At 34.8% G+C, this 17,861-nt stretch overlaps 2 protein-coding genes across 2 annotated transcripts; both read left to right on the forward strand.

The window, feature by feature from the left end:
- Nucleotides 1-1,293: 1,293 nt before the first annotated feature.
- On the forward strand, nucleotides 1,294-12,851 carry LOC148628813 (uncharacterized). The gene is made up of 7 exons (XM_088571104.1): nucleotides 1,294-1,362; nucleotides 8,523-8,585; nucleotides 8,964-9,275; nucleotides 9,850-10,083; nucleotides 10,313-10,372; nucleotides 10,955-11,033; nucleotides 12,461-12,851. Exons 1-7 carry the CDS (start codon nucleotides 1,305-1,307, stop codon nucleotides 12,849-12,851), a joined length of 1,197 nt encoding a protein of 398 aa, XP_088427230.1. The 5' UTR covers nucleotides 1,294-1,304.
- A 1,703-nt stretch (nucleotides 12,852-14,554) lies between these two features.
- Nucleotides 14,555-17,823, forward strand: LOC148628814 (uncharacterized). The gene is made up of 5 exons (XM_088595065.1): nucleotides 14,555-14,693; nucleotides 15,131-15,643; nucleotides 15,958-16,260; nucleotides 16,873-16,948; nucleotides 17,123-17,823. Exons 1-5 carry the CDS (start codon nucleotides 14,627-14,629, stop codon nucleotides 17,628-17,630), a joined length of 1,467 nt encoding a protein of 488 aa, XP_088451191.1. The 5' UTR covers nucleotides 14,555-14,626; the 3' UTR covers nucleotides 17,631-17,823.
- Nucleotides 17,824-17,861: the final 38 nt, after the last annotated feature.

Consider the following 17,861-nt stretch of genomic DNA (forward strand, 5'->3'; position numbering starts at 1 on the left):
AAGCTAAAACAGACCACTAAAATATCAGGTTCACGTAAAAAAAAATGTTCAAAAATTGTTAAGTTTGAATAATTTTTAACTCCACTCGGACACAGTCGTAACGCCAAGACAAAGATCGTGAATAATTAAAGAGATGAGATTTGCAGCATGCAAATGCTAAATATACGTTTTTCCCAAGGTTGACAACAGACAGTCTTTACTTGCAAAGATGTTCTATTTAAGTCACTGCGATGAGAATATATGTTTTTTTTTTTATATCTTTGTCGCCGATATCATTACCTTAACACCAAAACAGTTGACAGCATTTTACGACAATAAGTAATAATAATAATAATAATAATAATAATAAAGCTCATGCAAATACCAGAATTTGAATAAAAGAATATAAACCAAAGCAAATTAACTTAATGTAAGTATTATTCCAAGAAAGTGCATTCAACCATAATAAAATCCGAAACCAATGTAAAAATAAAAAAACTGTTTTTATTGTGAGCAATTTTAAGTTGTTTCGTCGTTCTATAAATGTCGACATAATTCTTTACCAATTATATCAAAATAATAAAAGATCAAATAGGCTAAAATCTTACATGCGAAATACAGCAAGTTTTGTGTCCCGTTTCCTGCTAGACCAATGTTGTGTCTGCAGTTGTTTCTTATTTATAGTCCCGTGCAGGTCCTGGTGTTAAAAGAATAGGCCTGCAGCAGCGCTAAGCTTGTCGTAAAAGGCGAGTAAATAGTGCTCAGAAACCTAGCAGAGGGCTAAGCGCTCTGCCCACAGAGCAACTGGGATGTGTGCCCCAGGTGGTGGAATGGGGTACCCCTGGCGTGTTACGTGGTGGGGTTGTCAGGCTATAATACTGAAAACCTGACCGCAAACCATAGTGGTGTACCGTGTTGGGAAAGATGTCACGTTCCTCGCACGTTATTAACTTCAAAATTTCCAAACAATATTTGTTATCGGAGAGAACAAAAATAAAACCCAGCCAAAATACAAACAAAATAAAACTATTATACATCTGGGGATTACTAGTAGTTGAAATGTTTTAGATGGGCAACCATGAAATATATTCGTGAGCACACGAAATGTTTTTTTTTTTCTAAAAATTATTAAAATTCAAACAAACAAACAAAGAAACAATATATTCGTGAATGCATCCAAGAATATGAATTCTTTAATTCAACGATACTATGTTTAAACATTGATAACATTGACAATAGCGATATCATCGTAATGTACTGCCCCACGAAGAAGATAATGTGCCACCTGCTTCCTTGCGTCCGGTAACAAAAAAAAAACGTCAATTATGGATGTTTCTCTTGTATATACATGTGTTATGTACATTTTATCATCTAAACTGAAGGGTAAGATGTGTCTTTAATTCATTCATTCATTCTTTAATTACTCAAAATAGAGATTACATGAATTGCAATTACATAATTACAAATTAATTAAGACACAAATAGGAAGTATTAAATAATAATAATAATGAATTGTATTACTAATTCATATCTATATACAAGTAAAGTGAGCAAGATCTGTTCGTGTACTGGTGACATTACATGCATTAGCTACAAAAATGTATTGCAACAACGTAAGCGTCTTAAATATTCGCCTGTTGACTTTACAATATGGATGTAGCAGAGTCGTCTGAATTCATCTATATCGGAATCACAGAGTTCAGTGGAAGTTTTTCTACCGAGGAGAATTCGGACAAGCGATTCATCATCATACTCACTTAGTTCTACGTACAACTCTAGAGGAAAATGTTCAATTATAAGGTCCATCCAAACATTAAACAACTCTGAAGTACTTGTACAGTTTTGGGTAGCATGGACAAGCATGTCGGTGAATATTTGATCACATAATTTACATGATTGTTCGATTAGGTTTGGTACAGAGGAAATGTATTTAGCAATAATGTGAGCGGTACGCAAATCAAAGCAGTTTGTAGGGTACTTCCAGATGTCAGCAACAGCAATGGAATTGTGGATTTCTCTGAATCGACTAAAGCCACTATGTGAGTCTATACGTGTTTTCCAGTCATTATCATGTTTTGTATGAACCGCATTTACCACCATGTGTTTCCATTCTAATTTGCCAGGAAAGTCACCGTCTCTGATAAAGATCGCAAGGCATTCGTACAGGTTATATTTGATTAAGATATCTAAAATATCTGGGATAAAGCCTATGCGATTTCGATTGTCTGTTAGGCATGTAAAAAGTCTGTGTAGGAAGATAGTTTTCGCCAAGCAGCTATTATCCAACTTGAAAAGTTTGCCGAAGAAATAAAGTTTGCGTTTTTCGATTTCACTTGTCATGCTGCGTAACCCAACCATACTTTCGCAAATGTCCGATCGTGTGAGTGTGTTGAACTTTTGTGCATGTTTGACAACAAAATGTTGAAATCTATTTAGAAGTGCTAGCTCGGTATTCGTTAAATTGTTCCATACTTCACAACCGTAAAGAACGGTGGGTATAACAACAGATCTATATAATTTTATAAGCACTGACGGATTTGTATTTCCACATCTGATATTGGCATTTGCAAAATAAGTGTTTTTACCTTTCCTACAAACGTTCGTTGTCCTTGAGAGAGACTTACATTTACCATTGAGTTCAATCCCTATATGCATATGGCTTTCTAAAATTGGAATTATTTCCTGGCTAACTGTCCATTTTAAGTCTGATTTTACGAACGATTTAGAAAATTGTTTCACACACGATTTCTTGTCATTGAACTGAAACAGCCACTTATTCGCATATTCAGTGCACACATCAAGCATTCGTTGTAAAGCTTTAGAAGTTGTAGCAATGCATGTAATATCGTCAGCAAGCGAAGGGGCACAACATTGTATACTATTTACACCTGTTACCTGATTAGAATTACACAGCTCATTGATTAAATCATTGATAAACACAAGGTATAAAAAACCAAATAACACACCACCTTGCCTTACACCTTCATTTACTTCAAAATACTTCGATTTGCATTAATTTACAATAACCGAACTTTGTGTATTACTATATAACATATTTATACAGGACCAAGCTTTACCTTTAACACCTAAGTTACAAAGTTTGACCATAAGTGCTTTGCGCCATACCGTCGTATCAAAGGCTTTTCTACTGTCTAGGAATGCGGCAAATACTTTACTGTGTTGTTCAATGTTATTATAAATTGTTTCAAGAAGACAAAAGGACGCAGTCAGACAACCCAGACCTTTCTGAAACCCGTGTTGCAGTGGATTTGGAAACGTTCCTGGTATTATCACGAATGTTTGTATACGTTGGAGTAGGAGTTTTTCAAATGTTTTCAACACACTGGACAAGAGACAAACGGGTCGGTAACTGTCAGGGTGTGACTTAGGCTTGCCACCACCTTTAAATAACGGAACCAAAAGACCCTTTCGCCAATCACTGGGTACTTCACATTTAGATATCATGGTATTTAGAAAAATTGTGAGGCATTCAATTAGTTTCGGTCCGCCAAAAATTAAATGTTCATTTTGAACCAAGTCATTTCCACTAGCTTTTCTACGTTTTAATTGTTTGATAACCGCCGCAACATCTTCGTCAGTTATGATACCACCGGGTAAGTATTGTTCTTTAACAACGTCACACACAGTTTCAATGTCGTCATACATTTTATTCACTTCACGGAATGTTGATTCGTCAAACATAGAAGTATCGGACGGTGTATATAAGTCTTTGAAGTAACTGGCAAACGCATTACAAACCGATTCGGGGGTATTATGAACAGTGTCATTAAAGTTTATCTCATGGCACACCTTTGACTCTTTTGGTTTCTGTCGCTTTCTAAGTTTCCAAAACAACCTTATATCACATTCAGCTGCATTGTTTATATCATCGTATGTCTCTTCCATATATTGATCATGAGCAAGTTGCTGTATATTCCTAAAATTACGTTTCGCTCGTTTATAATTAAAGTAAGACGGAATTTGCATACCCCTTGGTCTACCATCCTGCAACCATGTTTTACGCATTTCACGTTCTTTACGATGCGCTGTTTTAACGTCTGCATTCCAGCACGGTTTCGTATATGGATTGAATCTGTTACATGGTATTGATTCTTTTGCCGCATCAAGTATCGTAGTCACCAAATCCGAATAAAAGGAATCTATGTCTTTGTCGTTGTGTTGAAGATCGTGTATAAGTCTATTTAACGGTTCACGAAGACTATCTTGGTATTTACGCACATGCTGATCGGTGACGTTGTGCCACGATGGCAACTTCGAAAATTTGTTTGACTCAATATGAATATTTTCTTCTAGCACAACGGATGCAATAACGGGCAGATGATCCGATGTCGAACTGATTGTTCCTTCTTCGAGAATTTCGTATTGTCTTAATTGTCTGACTAGCGTCTCTTCAAGTAAAATATAGTCTAACATGGTGTTTTTTAAGGGAAATGTAAAGTCTGGACCTTTCCGCAAAGCTTTAAATGAATCCGTAAATGGGTGATATAGAAAATGTCTTTTTACGAAATTTTGTAGTTCTTTTGATTTTACTGTGTTTGTAAGATTCATGTGTTTACTGATGCAAGTAGCGTTTAAGTCTCCTGCAACAATAATTTTACCATAATTAGTGTAAAACGAACACAGGTCATCAAGGGCATTTAGCTCTTGCCTATAATTATCAACTGAACTATCTGCAGGTAAGTACACGCCAAAAATAAAAAATGATCTAGAATTTTTGCATTTCACTTCAATACCTACAATTCTATCAGAGTTCGTATCTACAATTTCTTTAACTGAGAATTGTAAAGTAGATTTATACATTAAAGCGATACCACCTTTTCCATGTGTATAGTAGTATGGTTCATGTAGCTTGTCAGTTTTTAATATACTACGATACCTTTTATCGATACTTTCCATATACGAAAGAAAGTTTGGTTTAAGTTTATGCTCACATATAACTGCAATATCACAATTTGTATGATTAAGTAAATTTGCCAAGCACACAGTGGATGACATTATACCTCTCACATTCCATGTTAATATGTTAAGGCTCATTATGGCAAAAGCAATACAACAAATATTAAAAATAAACATTATGAACAACATGGGGACTAGTTTATTGTATGTAACCGACTAATTTTCTGGACTTTCACTCCATTTCTGTTGCCAGTCGCGGTTGCTTAACCATCTTCTACATCGTACACCGGACGGCCAATGAGTATTGTTTTCAATAATGTCAGCGCAATCGTCTGATACGTTCAATTTTGCGGAAATACGAGACGATCCATATTTGCCATGGAAGAGTTGTAAAAATGTAGGTTTTACTCCTTTTAATTCGAGAAATCGTAGAATACCAGACCTCGTGGACTTATTGTCAATTCCAGATAAATAGAACCTTGCCGAACGTTTTCTGGGAGACACACCAACGAATACATCAAAGTTGGTCGGTTTCGTTTCCTCGGTATTTCCATGCACGCGAACAGGAATTCTAAAATTTACTTGGTCTTTATTCGTATCAATTATATTGTTCGATTCGGAGTTGAACAAAGTTTGTTTAACACCACTCGATTCTGATGGTAGCATGTCATCGCTATAACTTAAAACTCGATTCGTACCGTTACTTTCGCCGGAAGATATTCTTGTGTCTAACTGTTTATTGATCTGCGGCGAAACTGTACTCACTTTTTCGTGTGTATTTGCCGACGTGTTTTGACATTTAAATCCGTAGGGGCTCGCTCCGGGGACAACTTCGAAGCATAAGACGGCTTGTTCAACACTTTTAACTCGTTTAATGTTTTATATTTGTTAATATTTATTCTAAGAGGAATACTATTCCCCAATATATTCATACCATAACTCCATATAGCAGATTTGACTTATTTGATTTAAACTCTGTCATCCATTCCTGGACATAGGTCGTCGACGAAGAATTTAAATTTTCTTTTGTCTTGGGCTAGCTTGTCAATCTGACCCCAAGTCTTACCCTGTTGTTTTTCCTCCTGTTCTGCTGATTGTCTGCATGAGTTTTTAGGTCGTCTTGGCTTCCTTTGGCCTTGTGGATTCCACCTTAGAGCTTGGAGGTTTTGGGCTTTCAAAAGTATGCCTTATCCAGGTCCACTTCCTCCTTCTTATTTGTATTTCTATAGGAACCTTGTCTTTGCTATATTTCTTCATTTGTAATCTTATATTGCCATTTGATTTCCAGAATGCTTCTCAAACAACCGTTGGTAAAGGTTTGAAGCTTGTGTGTTGTTGCTTTTGTTGTCAGCCTGGTCTCAGTAGCGTATAATAGCACAGATTTTACATAATAATTAAAGATTTTCAATTTGGTGTTGATTGAAATTTGTGAGGATGTCCATATTGGTCGTAATGTCTTCAAAAACAGCTGCTGCTTTTCCAATGCGGTATTTTATGTCTTTGTCTGTGCCACCATCATTGCTCAGAACACTACCCAGGTATGTAAATCTATCTACATATTCTAGTTGTTCTTCACTTAGTTTAAATTTGTTGTGTTTGTCTGATTTATCTGCATAGTCTTTGTTTTTCTATGATTTATTTGAAGTCTAATCTTTTTACCCTGTTGTTCCAATGTTGATAATTTTGATTAGATGTCTTTATGTCTGTGTGATTGGAGGGTTATATCGTCTGCGAAGTCCAGGTCTTCGATATGTTTTTTTGAAATGTCCACGGTATACCTCTGAGTAATGAATATGCAATTGTTTCCATTACCCAGTTCACTGCCAACAAAATCAAAGTACTCATGTACTGAATCAATTTATATCGTTCGTTTGAATTTTTACGCTGTAAATAATCGTCAAATTGCAAAGATTGGGCCGGATAAAGGGAAAATTTTGGGAAGAATTCAAACGTATCTAAACATAAGCATATTGTTGTAAATGGCTAATATTGAACTCTTTAATTAATTTTTAAATTCACCATACTAATTACGAAGGTCTTTAAAAAAAACAAACAAACACACCCTATTCATTATGCATCGTAGCAGTGCGCCAGTTTGCGTAATACTCAGGTTCGAGGTCGGTTTACATGAAACACCTAGAAGAATGAACACAAAGCTCTCCGACATACTGTGTAATAGAACAACAAACTACTAGTTGGCCTTTCCCAGTTTCTAAATTTTTCAAGTCGAAATTCAATTTATCGACCTCCACGGTCGAAACTGTCTGTCAAATCATTCAAACTAAAATAAATTATCTCCTTAGATACATGTCCCTCTCAGCTAGCTACATTCTTCAGTTGATAAGTTATCACATAGACATCTATGTGGTACTTAAAGTGCTTAGTTTGTTAGGCACGTAGTTCCAGACACATGTACATTAACATAAACGCCAAAGTCTTAGAATATAATTAAAGCATTATGCCTGGTGTAGTTACTAGTCATGCACTTTTAAGGCCCTGGAGCACCCGCAGCTCTATTATCTTCACTAATGGCCAAAATAGCCCAAAAGAATGATTATTACAAAAAGCAATATCACCAGCCCACAGACTGACACCATCCCGAGAAATGCATTATTGAAATCCTATGCTATCGTCTAAGCAATATTTCATTTTTATTTTTCAATTCCGGGCTTCCGATGTCACGTGGCAGTAACTGTAATAAAGATACAAGATACAGTGAGTGATAAATCGGGATGGTTTCGGGGGTTATGCTACCCTTTTGTATAACATTTGGTCAAACCAAAGAGTGGCAAATGATAGCACGGAACTTTTTTCTCTATATAAGTTTCTTGATGGGATCCAATGCTCCTTTATTTGCAAATATTTTGATCCGCCAGGGCCTGCAAGAAATATATGAATACAGCTTCAGCATTCATCTTTATATTTCATTTCTATGATCAATGAAAATTTATAGCCTCGCAGGGTTTTCATCTCTAGATAAACATTAAATAGAAAACTTGAATAAATCGACAGTGAACGACTAGAAATAAACAGGTACTGGTAAGAGATTAGAGATCAACTGTTTTTAATTGGATCGTTGTTAATACAAATGTACAGTCCTAATTAATCAGCATATTTAGTTCACGGTAAAAAATGTTAATTGGCTTTGTTTATTGGTGTAAATAACATCGAACAAAATTTGATATATTAAAAATACCTGTAAATTGGACCTAACTATCTGTATATGATCCTAAATGGGGGTATGCCAATGAATCTATTTTACTGCGGTAGTGTTAATTAATTACAGATGCTATCAGGCTTTACAAATCTAAAGGCTCTGGCGACTTTTATATCAATTCTGATCTTCGATCTAAATTGATAAAAAAGGAAGGGTGATAGTAGGCACCCCTGGCAGACGCTACAAAACGTATTCAAAATATGCTGCTGTAGTCGATGACATCATGATTTTAAAGCTATATTGCTTACGTGCAATATTCGAGTATATTGCACGCTGATTTTGTTTCAATTTCTAAGGGGGAAATGCCCGGTATATTGATATAAAAAAAGAAACAAACAAACAAACAAGAAATCATTATCAGAAATCATATGATAATGTACAATTTCTATGATATTTTCTGTAATTTCAGACGAGGTTGTAAATGCTGAAAACCTGCCCAACAGAACAGAAACAAGAAAACCATGTCAAAATGGTAGGTTGTGTTAATGTTATTGGTAAATGTTTATTTATTCTATTAGCATTTTAGTCTATTAGTCTGTCTGTACTGAATGAATAGAGACAATCAACTTTTCAAAATAAAATACAAATAATTAACATAATAGGCTTACAAAATAAAGCTGAAGAGACTACAATGGTATGGTAACAAGACAAAAGCTGGAGAGACTACAGTAGCATTCTAAATAAGACAAAAGCTGAAGAGACTACATTGCTATGGTAAAGAAGACAAAGGCTACCAAAAGAGACTACCATGATGTACTATACAAGAGAAAAGATAAATATACTACCAGCTACCATGGCATGCTATCAAAAAAAAAGAGTCTATGTACCATCTTTTGTATTTATATTACAGGTACACTTTTTAGCGAAGGTCAGAGTGCAAGAATCTTTAGAGGAAAGATAAAAAATATAGCGGTAGCCAATACTTCAGGAATAGGGAATGTAGAACTACTATTCGTGAAGAATAACACAAGCTGCTGCCCACAAGTCTTGATGGAAGACTGTACCACAAGTTATCAGTACGAATTGACACTTTGTAATAGAACCAGACAGATACAATTTAATTTCAATAGTTCCATCAACATTCCAGGGAATACCTATATCATCAGCCTTGGTAGAAATGATTCGTGTAACACTATTGTTGGAATAGTATTACAAAAAGTTGGTAAGTAGCACGCATTGCAAAGGGATGGGATCTAGAGATTTAAAAAAGGGGTTCTCAGAGAGGTTCCCTTTCAAAAAAAAAAGAGATGGTGGGCGAATTTCCCGGCTATTTTTTGTTACCCAAATTTGTACGAAATTAACACCAGTTACAAAAAAAAAAAGGAATTCCAACCCCTATAACCCCTTGGAGCCGACACTGCACTGGATTTCTGCTTCTAATAATCACGTTAGAATAGGTATATCAGCTATGGTAGTCAGGTACGTGGAAAGTACTAAAATGCTCAACTTGGCACTGTTTCCTGAAACGTTAACGACAATAAAGAAATACGGACTGGCAGGCAATATCTAAACCTTACCAGCAAAAATTAATCTAAAAACTTAACTTGATGGATCTTTATATTCTCATAAAAAGTTGTAACTTGTTAGATATGGTGGTGTGATTACTATTACTAGATTGATATCGAAGACATGCGCATAATATAGTGTTTTGTGTCCAAAAATCGGTTCATTGTTTATCTATTAAGAATATAAATCTCTTTGGTATCTTTTCTGGGCAATTTAATTTTCACAAATAGGCATCAAAACCATCAGCTCATCATCATCACAGCTTTATAGCAGCCAAAGGTCAACCATCGGAGAAGTAGATATCCTACCAGCAACACCAACAATGGCTTTAACGTCTATAGCGCCAGTGACCTACGGTCAGAATGACTCCACAATAACACCGATAATAAGCATGACACCAACCCAAGTAGATATATCGATACAAGAATTACTGACTACCAGATACTCTACAAGAAGGGGAATAGGTGAATACATAAAATTTAAATTGAAAATCATTGCTTATTTATAGTCATGATATTACTGGTGAGGCCAAGTAAAGTCATAAATTAAGTTTATTTAAACTCATAAAATTCTGAATAACTGCTTTAGATAATGGTTCTGAAAATGTAGCAAGACTCCTTTCGATTTGATAGCAATTTCTTGTTGTGTAGAAAAAAAAAACTGGCACACAAATTGTTATTCATTTCATTACAGATTTCATTTCTACATTGGCTCCTACCAATACCCGTACAGATGAAGAATCTAGGAAAAAAAGTATTAAAATATATCATACCCCTCCTCCCTTTTTAAAAAGATGGAGGCATATGGTGAACATACTAATGTGTGTGCATTTGTAATGAGTATATCTATAAATCAAAATACATATCTTCCAAGACCAGCGAAAAAAATCTGCACTTTCTGGTTTCTAAGGAAAAGAGGTCTTTTCAATTTTTTATCAGAATATAAGCAATTATGGCATATTTTCAAATGCCATAGTTTTAAAGTGGTGCTATATGTATGTGTCTCTTGAGGTTTACGTACTAAGCATTTGTGATGATGAATGTTTGACATACCTTTACGCCATCTAGGTAACAAAAGTAGTCTGTGATACAAAAATGAATTTTGTTATGACAAAAGTATCTTCTGTCCACTGAAAGATTACTTTGTGTGACAAAATTTAAATTTGTAGTATGTTAGAAATTTTGTTAATCTGAACTAATTTTTGTCGAACAAAACTCACTTTTGTCACTTTTGTCGAGTACAAAACCACAAGAGACCCATTCGGCGCCCCGTAACTGGTGGGTTGCACCGGTCTCAGCTCACGTAATAATAAAGAATGATTTTTTCTCCTTGTAGAAACTGAGACTATTGCACTCGGGATAACTATTGCAATATTCGCCATAGCTGTAATTGTAATAGGATCTCTGATAGTCAGGTAATCTAGATAACTTATATATCATAATACAACTTGAAGCCTGTCTAAACCGAACACTGTGTAAACTGGAAACTTGTGGCAACCAGACATCTTATAAATTTCATTCATATCAGTTTCAATACGTTTTGAACATGCCTTAACCAAACATATCTCCCAGTCCAGGCGCGGGGATCCAGTGACTGGCGTAGCGGGCGTACGCCTCCTAAATCGGTAAGAAAAACATTTTTCACCACATGTTTCACCCCATAATATTTTTTGACATTTAATTCAATTAACGCTCCCCCTAAACTCATATCCTGGATCCGCCCCTGCAGTCAGAAAGTGTTTAGTTTAGACAGGTTCCACGACATATATAATGTAAATATTGTTTGTCATATAGAGATTTTGTAACATTGTTCCATCAAGAGGCTCAAATACACTATCAACAAAAGGTATCGGTCTTGTATTACATACTCCTGAGCAGGTATACTCAAAAACATGGAGTCTAAAAATATAGTGCGCTTTCTTCTTGAATTTCCTGTTTTTGTTTTTTTCGCCAAATATTATCATTTTTCATCAAAAGTAGAGGGTAAATATCAAGTATGACACACAAAAACATGTTTTTGAGGAAAAACAGTATTTTCATGAAAAATGTTGCTTCAGAAAAGTAGTCCATAGGGTATGCAAGTCTCGTCATGTAACCCCGTGATTTCACGAGAATGAGTCCTAGTCTACCATTAAAAAGCATGGAAATTAGTCATTTAGAGAGCGTTGAGTTCAGTGTTAAGGGCAAAAATCTTTCTGTGCAAAAAATCACGACAAAAAATGACAAACTACTATTCCTACATGATAAATGTAGTATGAAAAAACATAAACTAGAAGATTTGTGCATTTGTTATACAGAGTTTCGTGTACCTGGAAGTAAACAATAAAATACAGATCGGTCTTCGGTTTTCAATACGTTCTATATCTTAAATTCCGGGAAAGAAAATGAAACTAGAACGAGATATATGAACTCAAAATAAAAGTGAAAGTAGAAGAAGTCTATTTTTAATTCGACCTGTTCTGGTGTACCGAAGTTCGTGCCTTTTTTTCTAAAATGGACCTGAAAATTATTTTTGACATTTCCTTAGTGGAAAAAACATGGTCAAAAATTAGATTGAAACTCTTTGTCTTTTTTAAAAAAAATCATGAAAATTTAAGGTTTACTATAGAAGCCTATGGCGCAAAGAATACAAGACTGAGACCAAATATAACTTACCAACTGAAATGAATCAACAAAGCTAATATCAAAACATCACTAAAGTTGGTGATAACTATAAAATACCAATGTCTTAGTAAAACATACTGTTGATCTAGAATCGTCAAGATGTATTTATTTGGTAATTCTTGAACGTATTGTATCAAATGCTAAGCTTGTTTATTTACCAACTGAAATTTCTAAACAGGGTGATTTACAAAACCAGGAGAGATATACATGTAAAAGCAGACAAAGCAGTGTTTTGTACTAATGAATTTGTGCACAGTCCTGGGTTCATTAACGAAGCATCATCGGCCATTACGAAACCTGAGTTTATCAATATCCGAAAAGTATCGGACTCGGACACAGATGAGATGATGGAAATCAAACACGCCACCTACCAAAACAGGACATATGCAGACACATATCTTGGCATATCATCAAAGACTGAGAAAGAAGATAATCGCGAAACAGGGTTGTCCAGCTACAAGAAATACCCAGCGCCACACCCAAGTAAAGCCAGCAATTATGTTTCAAATAAAAACTCAAGACTTCTATCTCACCAATCTGATCGAAATTATTATAATTGTAAACATTGACGATGTATAGCATGGATCATGCTTTTTAACAGTATTTTGTAAATATTTGCAATGGATATGTTGCATGTGTGTATGTGTTTTATTTTTTTCTGCCTACAGAAGCAATATATTCCAATATGGAATCCATCTCTGCTGGCCTCGCTGTAAATAAAACTAGATGGGATTGCCAAAGTTCGAGGGCAAAACATCATCAACCCTGGTACGTGACACATACTAAATATAGACTTATCTTGAAAGACTAAATGTTAAATCCACGTAACGATTTGTTATATTAAAAACACAAAAATTACCTTGATTTCATAGGAAAAAAGTGGACCTCCAGTGGAGCACCTCTTAGGCCAGTCAATAGGACCCTCTTTTCGGAATTTCTATTCCACCACTGTGTAAGAGTAATCAAGGGAACCAAGTTTTTAGCGGTTATCAAAAGAATGTAATCCAGGGACTAAGACCAGACATGGAAAACAGACATACACAACAAAGAACATAAAGCAACTAAAATAATACATACAAAGTAACAAAAGTAAATAAGCAACACGGACTCCACTAAAAACTGGGAGCATGGACCAGGTGCACCGGTAGGGTAATCGTCCTCTAAATCTGCTTTTCTAGAAACACCCGCCGAGTTGCTCATAAAAAGTCCAGTCCGCGATAGACGAAGGAGGGAAGGAAAACTAACACATTATGTAAGTTATGAGATTACATATGTGTCACTTTATGACTTGATGGAAATGATATACAAATATATATTTTTTTTATAGTTCAAATTTTAACTTTGTTAACTTTGCTATTGTATTATCAGTACAAAATAAGTTGTTTCCAAGATCAGGTCACTGACAAAAGAATTTATAAACTTATTAGTCTAGTGCAAAGAATATCGTATCAATTAATAATAACAAGCTAAAACACAAACGCATAATAAAAATTCATATCTGGAAACCAACAGGACATAAAAAAACATCAATTAACAGTTAAAATAACCAATCAAAAGGACTATTCTGCATATTATATATAAGAGATTGGAGCATTTTTCTGGTTTGTGAAACAGTATGTTATCTGTTGGTATACTAAAAGGGTTAGATGGAGTTTTAAAAAAAGTCGAAAGATTTGGCTAGACAGTAGTTGTAGGTATTCTGTGCCTTAGGTAAACTTTCTGTCACAATATTTCTGTTATCACTGTGTAAACTAACATGCTAAAAAAATTGGGACACCAGAATGCAGCTATCCTGTATACACACACATACTGCCCCCACCCCGAGGATATAAAATCGATTTGATTTAGCTACATGACAAGACAACATGAGAAACGCAGAGAAACTATGGAATAGCTTCCATTTAGAGCATTTATTACAGCATGTAACATAGTTAACATCAGGGAATAGAGTCGGTCTTTCTTGAATTACCACCACTTTCTATCAGACAATGATTTAAATACCTATCACAAAATAGAAAGTTTAAATCTCTTGGTCAATTGTGCAACTACATACAGAAGTTCATCGGATAAATGAAAGGTCATTCGACCAGAATAAGACCAACTCTATTCCTCGAAATTCACTAAAGTACTTGCTGTAACTGTAGTTTTACAATACTGCCTTCAGATACCGAAAGTTTAACACGACATTATTCAACAATGATACAAATGTTTGATAACATTCAGATTACCATTGACAATGTTTTTCTGGGTTTATATCGAAAGAAAGGGCCATTATATATTCAGGTAGATATGTTAAAGGCAGGTGAATGATAGCCTTAGACAAGAATTGACAAAATGAAAAGTGATGGAAAGAATAACTGCCATTATCTGCATTTATTCCACTGTATTTATTGACGGACTAACCGAAAATGGTAAGATTTTATATTATTTAAGGAGCGTAAATTAAGTCTTCTAAAGGCTAGTATAGTTCACGCAGATCATAAGGTTGCTGTATATAATCTACTTAATGCATACATATTTTAAGATGAATTCACCCCTTCAGGGCAAAACTAATACGAAAGATATAACTGAAAAAGACTTATACGACAAAACAAAAACCGACAATGGGCATTATAACGCGAATGTTTCTCCAGATAAGCAGTGAAGGACCCAGGGATTTTCAAAAAGAGGGGCACAGTTTTTTTTTTCACAAGAAAAAAGAAAAAAGTAGAATCTAAAATATATTGGGTTGATTTGGTAATACAACGCAAAATAACGAATTCGCATAATTATTTCTTGAATTATATTCCTTTCTGGTCATGTTTCACGTCAAAACACACAATTTTATTTTAATGTCTTGATAATACAGGTTGGTGCGACAAGTATTCAAGGATTTCTGTCAAAACAAACGAAGATATTATGATAATGGAATCTTTTAACAGTTACCAAGGTAACAAACAGCAAAGTTGCCAATGGAAACTGCATTTTAAAAATGCCACAAAATTAAAGTTAGAATATGAAATATCAAATTTACCGTTCCTGGGAAAGTTTGTGTATAATGGATACCAAGGACAAATTTCAAGGACAGTCTACGACATCCTTAAAATATCAACAGACGATTGTAGTCATAAATACGCCATTTATAATCAAACAGTTCAACATACAACTGGGATTGTTGAAACCGATACGATTTGCTTCCAACATTTTTCTCGGAGCAAAACATATACAAACAATAGGCTTCAAATTCGAATTCATGTAACTGTTCAAGAGATACAGTGTAGAGATGAACAGATTCCTATGGCAACGAAATCATGGTGTAAGGCTGTATGTATGCCAAACAACAGAACAAAGGAAGAATGCAAATTACAAACATCTATCACAGGTACATGTTATTCAATTCCGAAAAAGTATGCTTTTAAGAAGCACTGTACTCATTAAGCCAATATTGTGAGAGGTTTATGGATCTTGGCTAGACAAAAAAAAACTGCTCCTTAGAAAGTTTTCTTGCATGAAAAGTTTTTTCTTACTTAAGTACAATATCACAATGGATCCACTGATTTTCGAAATAGGGGTGTTCCGGCAATTATTTATTATTTTTTGCTATAATTTTGTAGGAAATTTCTACATTTTCCAAAAAAAAAGGGTCCGACCCCGGACCCCCCCATTGCAATCATATGTATATGATTTATGATTCAGGTAAATTTACAACTACAAGAATCTCAAAGTTACTTTCTGAACAGTCCACAAACTCAGCGTACATAACAACAACACGTGTATCTCATCACAGAATCATCTCAAAAGGAACAATAGATCCGTTTCAATCCAGCCAAGTGAGATCACCGCATCCAGCTCAGAACCAAAGACCTTATAAGGAAACGGTTTCAGTAAGACCTAAAAAATCAGCAATGCCAAGGACCACAAAGGGAAAGTCGACGTATGGTACGGTGGGGACTTTAAAAACGACGACAGCAAAACTTGTTGCACAAATGACTGATCAAGGTATGAAACAACAAAAGCTTATACTATTTCAATTCCCTACATTAAATAAAATACCGATGATCGACCAAAATAGATGATGAATTGCCAAAACAAGTCACAGACAACAAGACTAAACCACCAACAAACTAACAGAACATAACGATATAGAAAGTTATGGAACAAGAAATTTTGTTCCTAGTACTCTGTGAATTCTGGAAACAAGACGAACACTAACAACTAATTAGAAAACTACATGAACAAAAAATGAGAAAAAAAAACATAAAATACAATGAGTTATAAAAATCAAAGTATATTGCATGGGCGGATTCAAGGGGTTAAACAGAATTAAAAGCCGAGCGAAGCAAGGCAAGAAAAATGATGGTGATAGAATTTGTGAAAAACCAAGATTTATTTGTATTTTTTCTCACAATTTTAGTAGGTGCACGCTGGATCTACTCCCCAATCTGCGTCTGCATTGCACTCAAATTTGTAGATTTTTTATTCCCAGTTTCCAACGGCAAAATACAGTAAATTATAATGAATGTTTTAGTCAATGATATGAACTGAATGATATGAACTGAATGATCTGCAACTTAGACATTTCATCATTCTTTACACATTTCTATTTTTTAGATGTGTTGATGGGGTTTTACATAGCAAGTACTACTGTAGGAGTGTTCACAGTGATTATCATTATCTTGTTGATATGGTGAGTAAGGAATGTTATCCGTAGTTTCCAGTGATGTTGAACTGTATGTTTGAACTAAATTTTTTTTTGTAATCTTTTTTTTTACCATGGAAGTTATTAAGCAATGTTAAGAAAAAGTGCAAAGTAAATTTTGTTAAGAATTTGTTTCTAATAAATTTTAACTTTTCATTTTAGCTGTGCACTAAAAACTAAGAAGGTCAAGAAGCTAACAGACTTAATGTACCACATTTCAAAATCCAAAACACAAATAGATAACACCAGAATATACAGACAGGAGTTTAATGATTGGTCCTCTGTGACCTCTAGCTTGCGACCTTCTCTACCACCAAGACCTAATGACCTTCAAAGCTTCAGTGATACTAGGTCAACTACTGTGAGAGGAGATGAAGAAAATATCAATGAAAATGAAGAGGTTTATGACAATATTGTCAATATCAACCACCATAGTGACCGAAGATGTACCCAGAAGAATGATAACTTTAACACAACCAACATGAAATATCAAAGACAAGATCTAAGCACATACTTGATGGCGGATCTGAACAAGAAGAATGAAAAACATGAAGATGAAACAAATATTAATACCCTTAGTCAGGACAGCTGTATGTTCAGTGGAGAATATATTGACAGTTCTTCTGTTAAATCTCATATGTATAGAAAAGTGAAGAAAAACAGATATTAGAATCAGTTTAATGGGAAAATAAAACACAATTGGTCCTTGAATAGTATAGAAAAGTAGATGCTTACCCTACTGGTGCACCTGATCCATGCTGCCAGTTTTTGTCAAGTCCAGATGGCTCATCTACTTTGTTTTTATGTGCATATTATTTTGGCTGTATCATATTCTTTGTTACGTGTGTCTATTTTCATTGTCTTATCATTAATATCTTGATTGTATTTCTCTTGACTACCA

Source organism: Perna viridis, chromosome 1 (assembly GCF_037379345.1).
Source record: "Perna viridis isolate PV_CMFRI_1.1 ecotype Kerala chromosome 1, ASM3737934v1, whole genome shotgun sequence".
Classification (NCBI taxonomy): domain Eukaryota; kingdom Metazoa; phylum Mollusca; class Bivalvia; order Mytilida; family Mytilidae; genus Perna; species Perna viridis.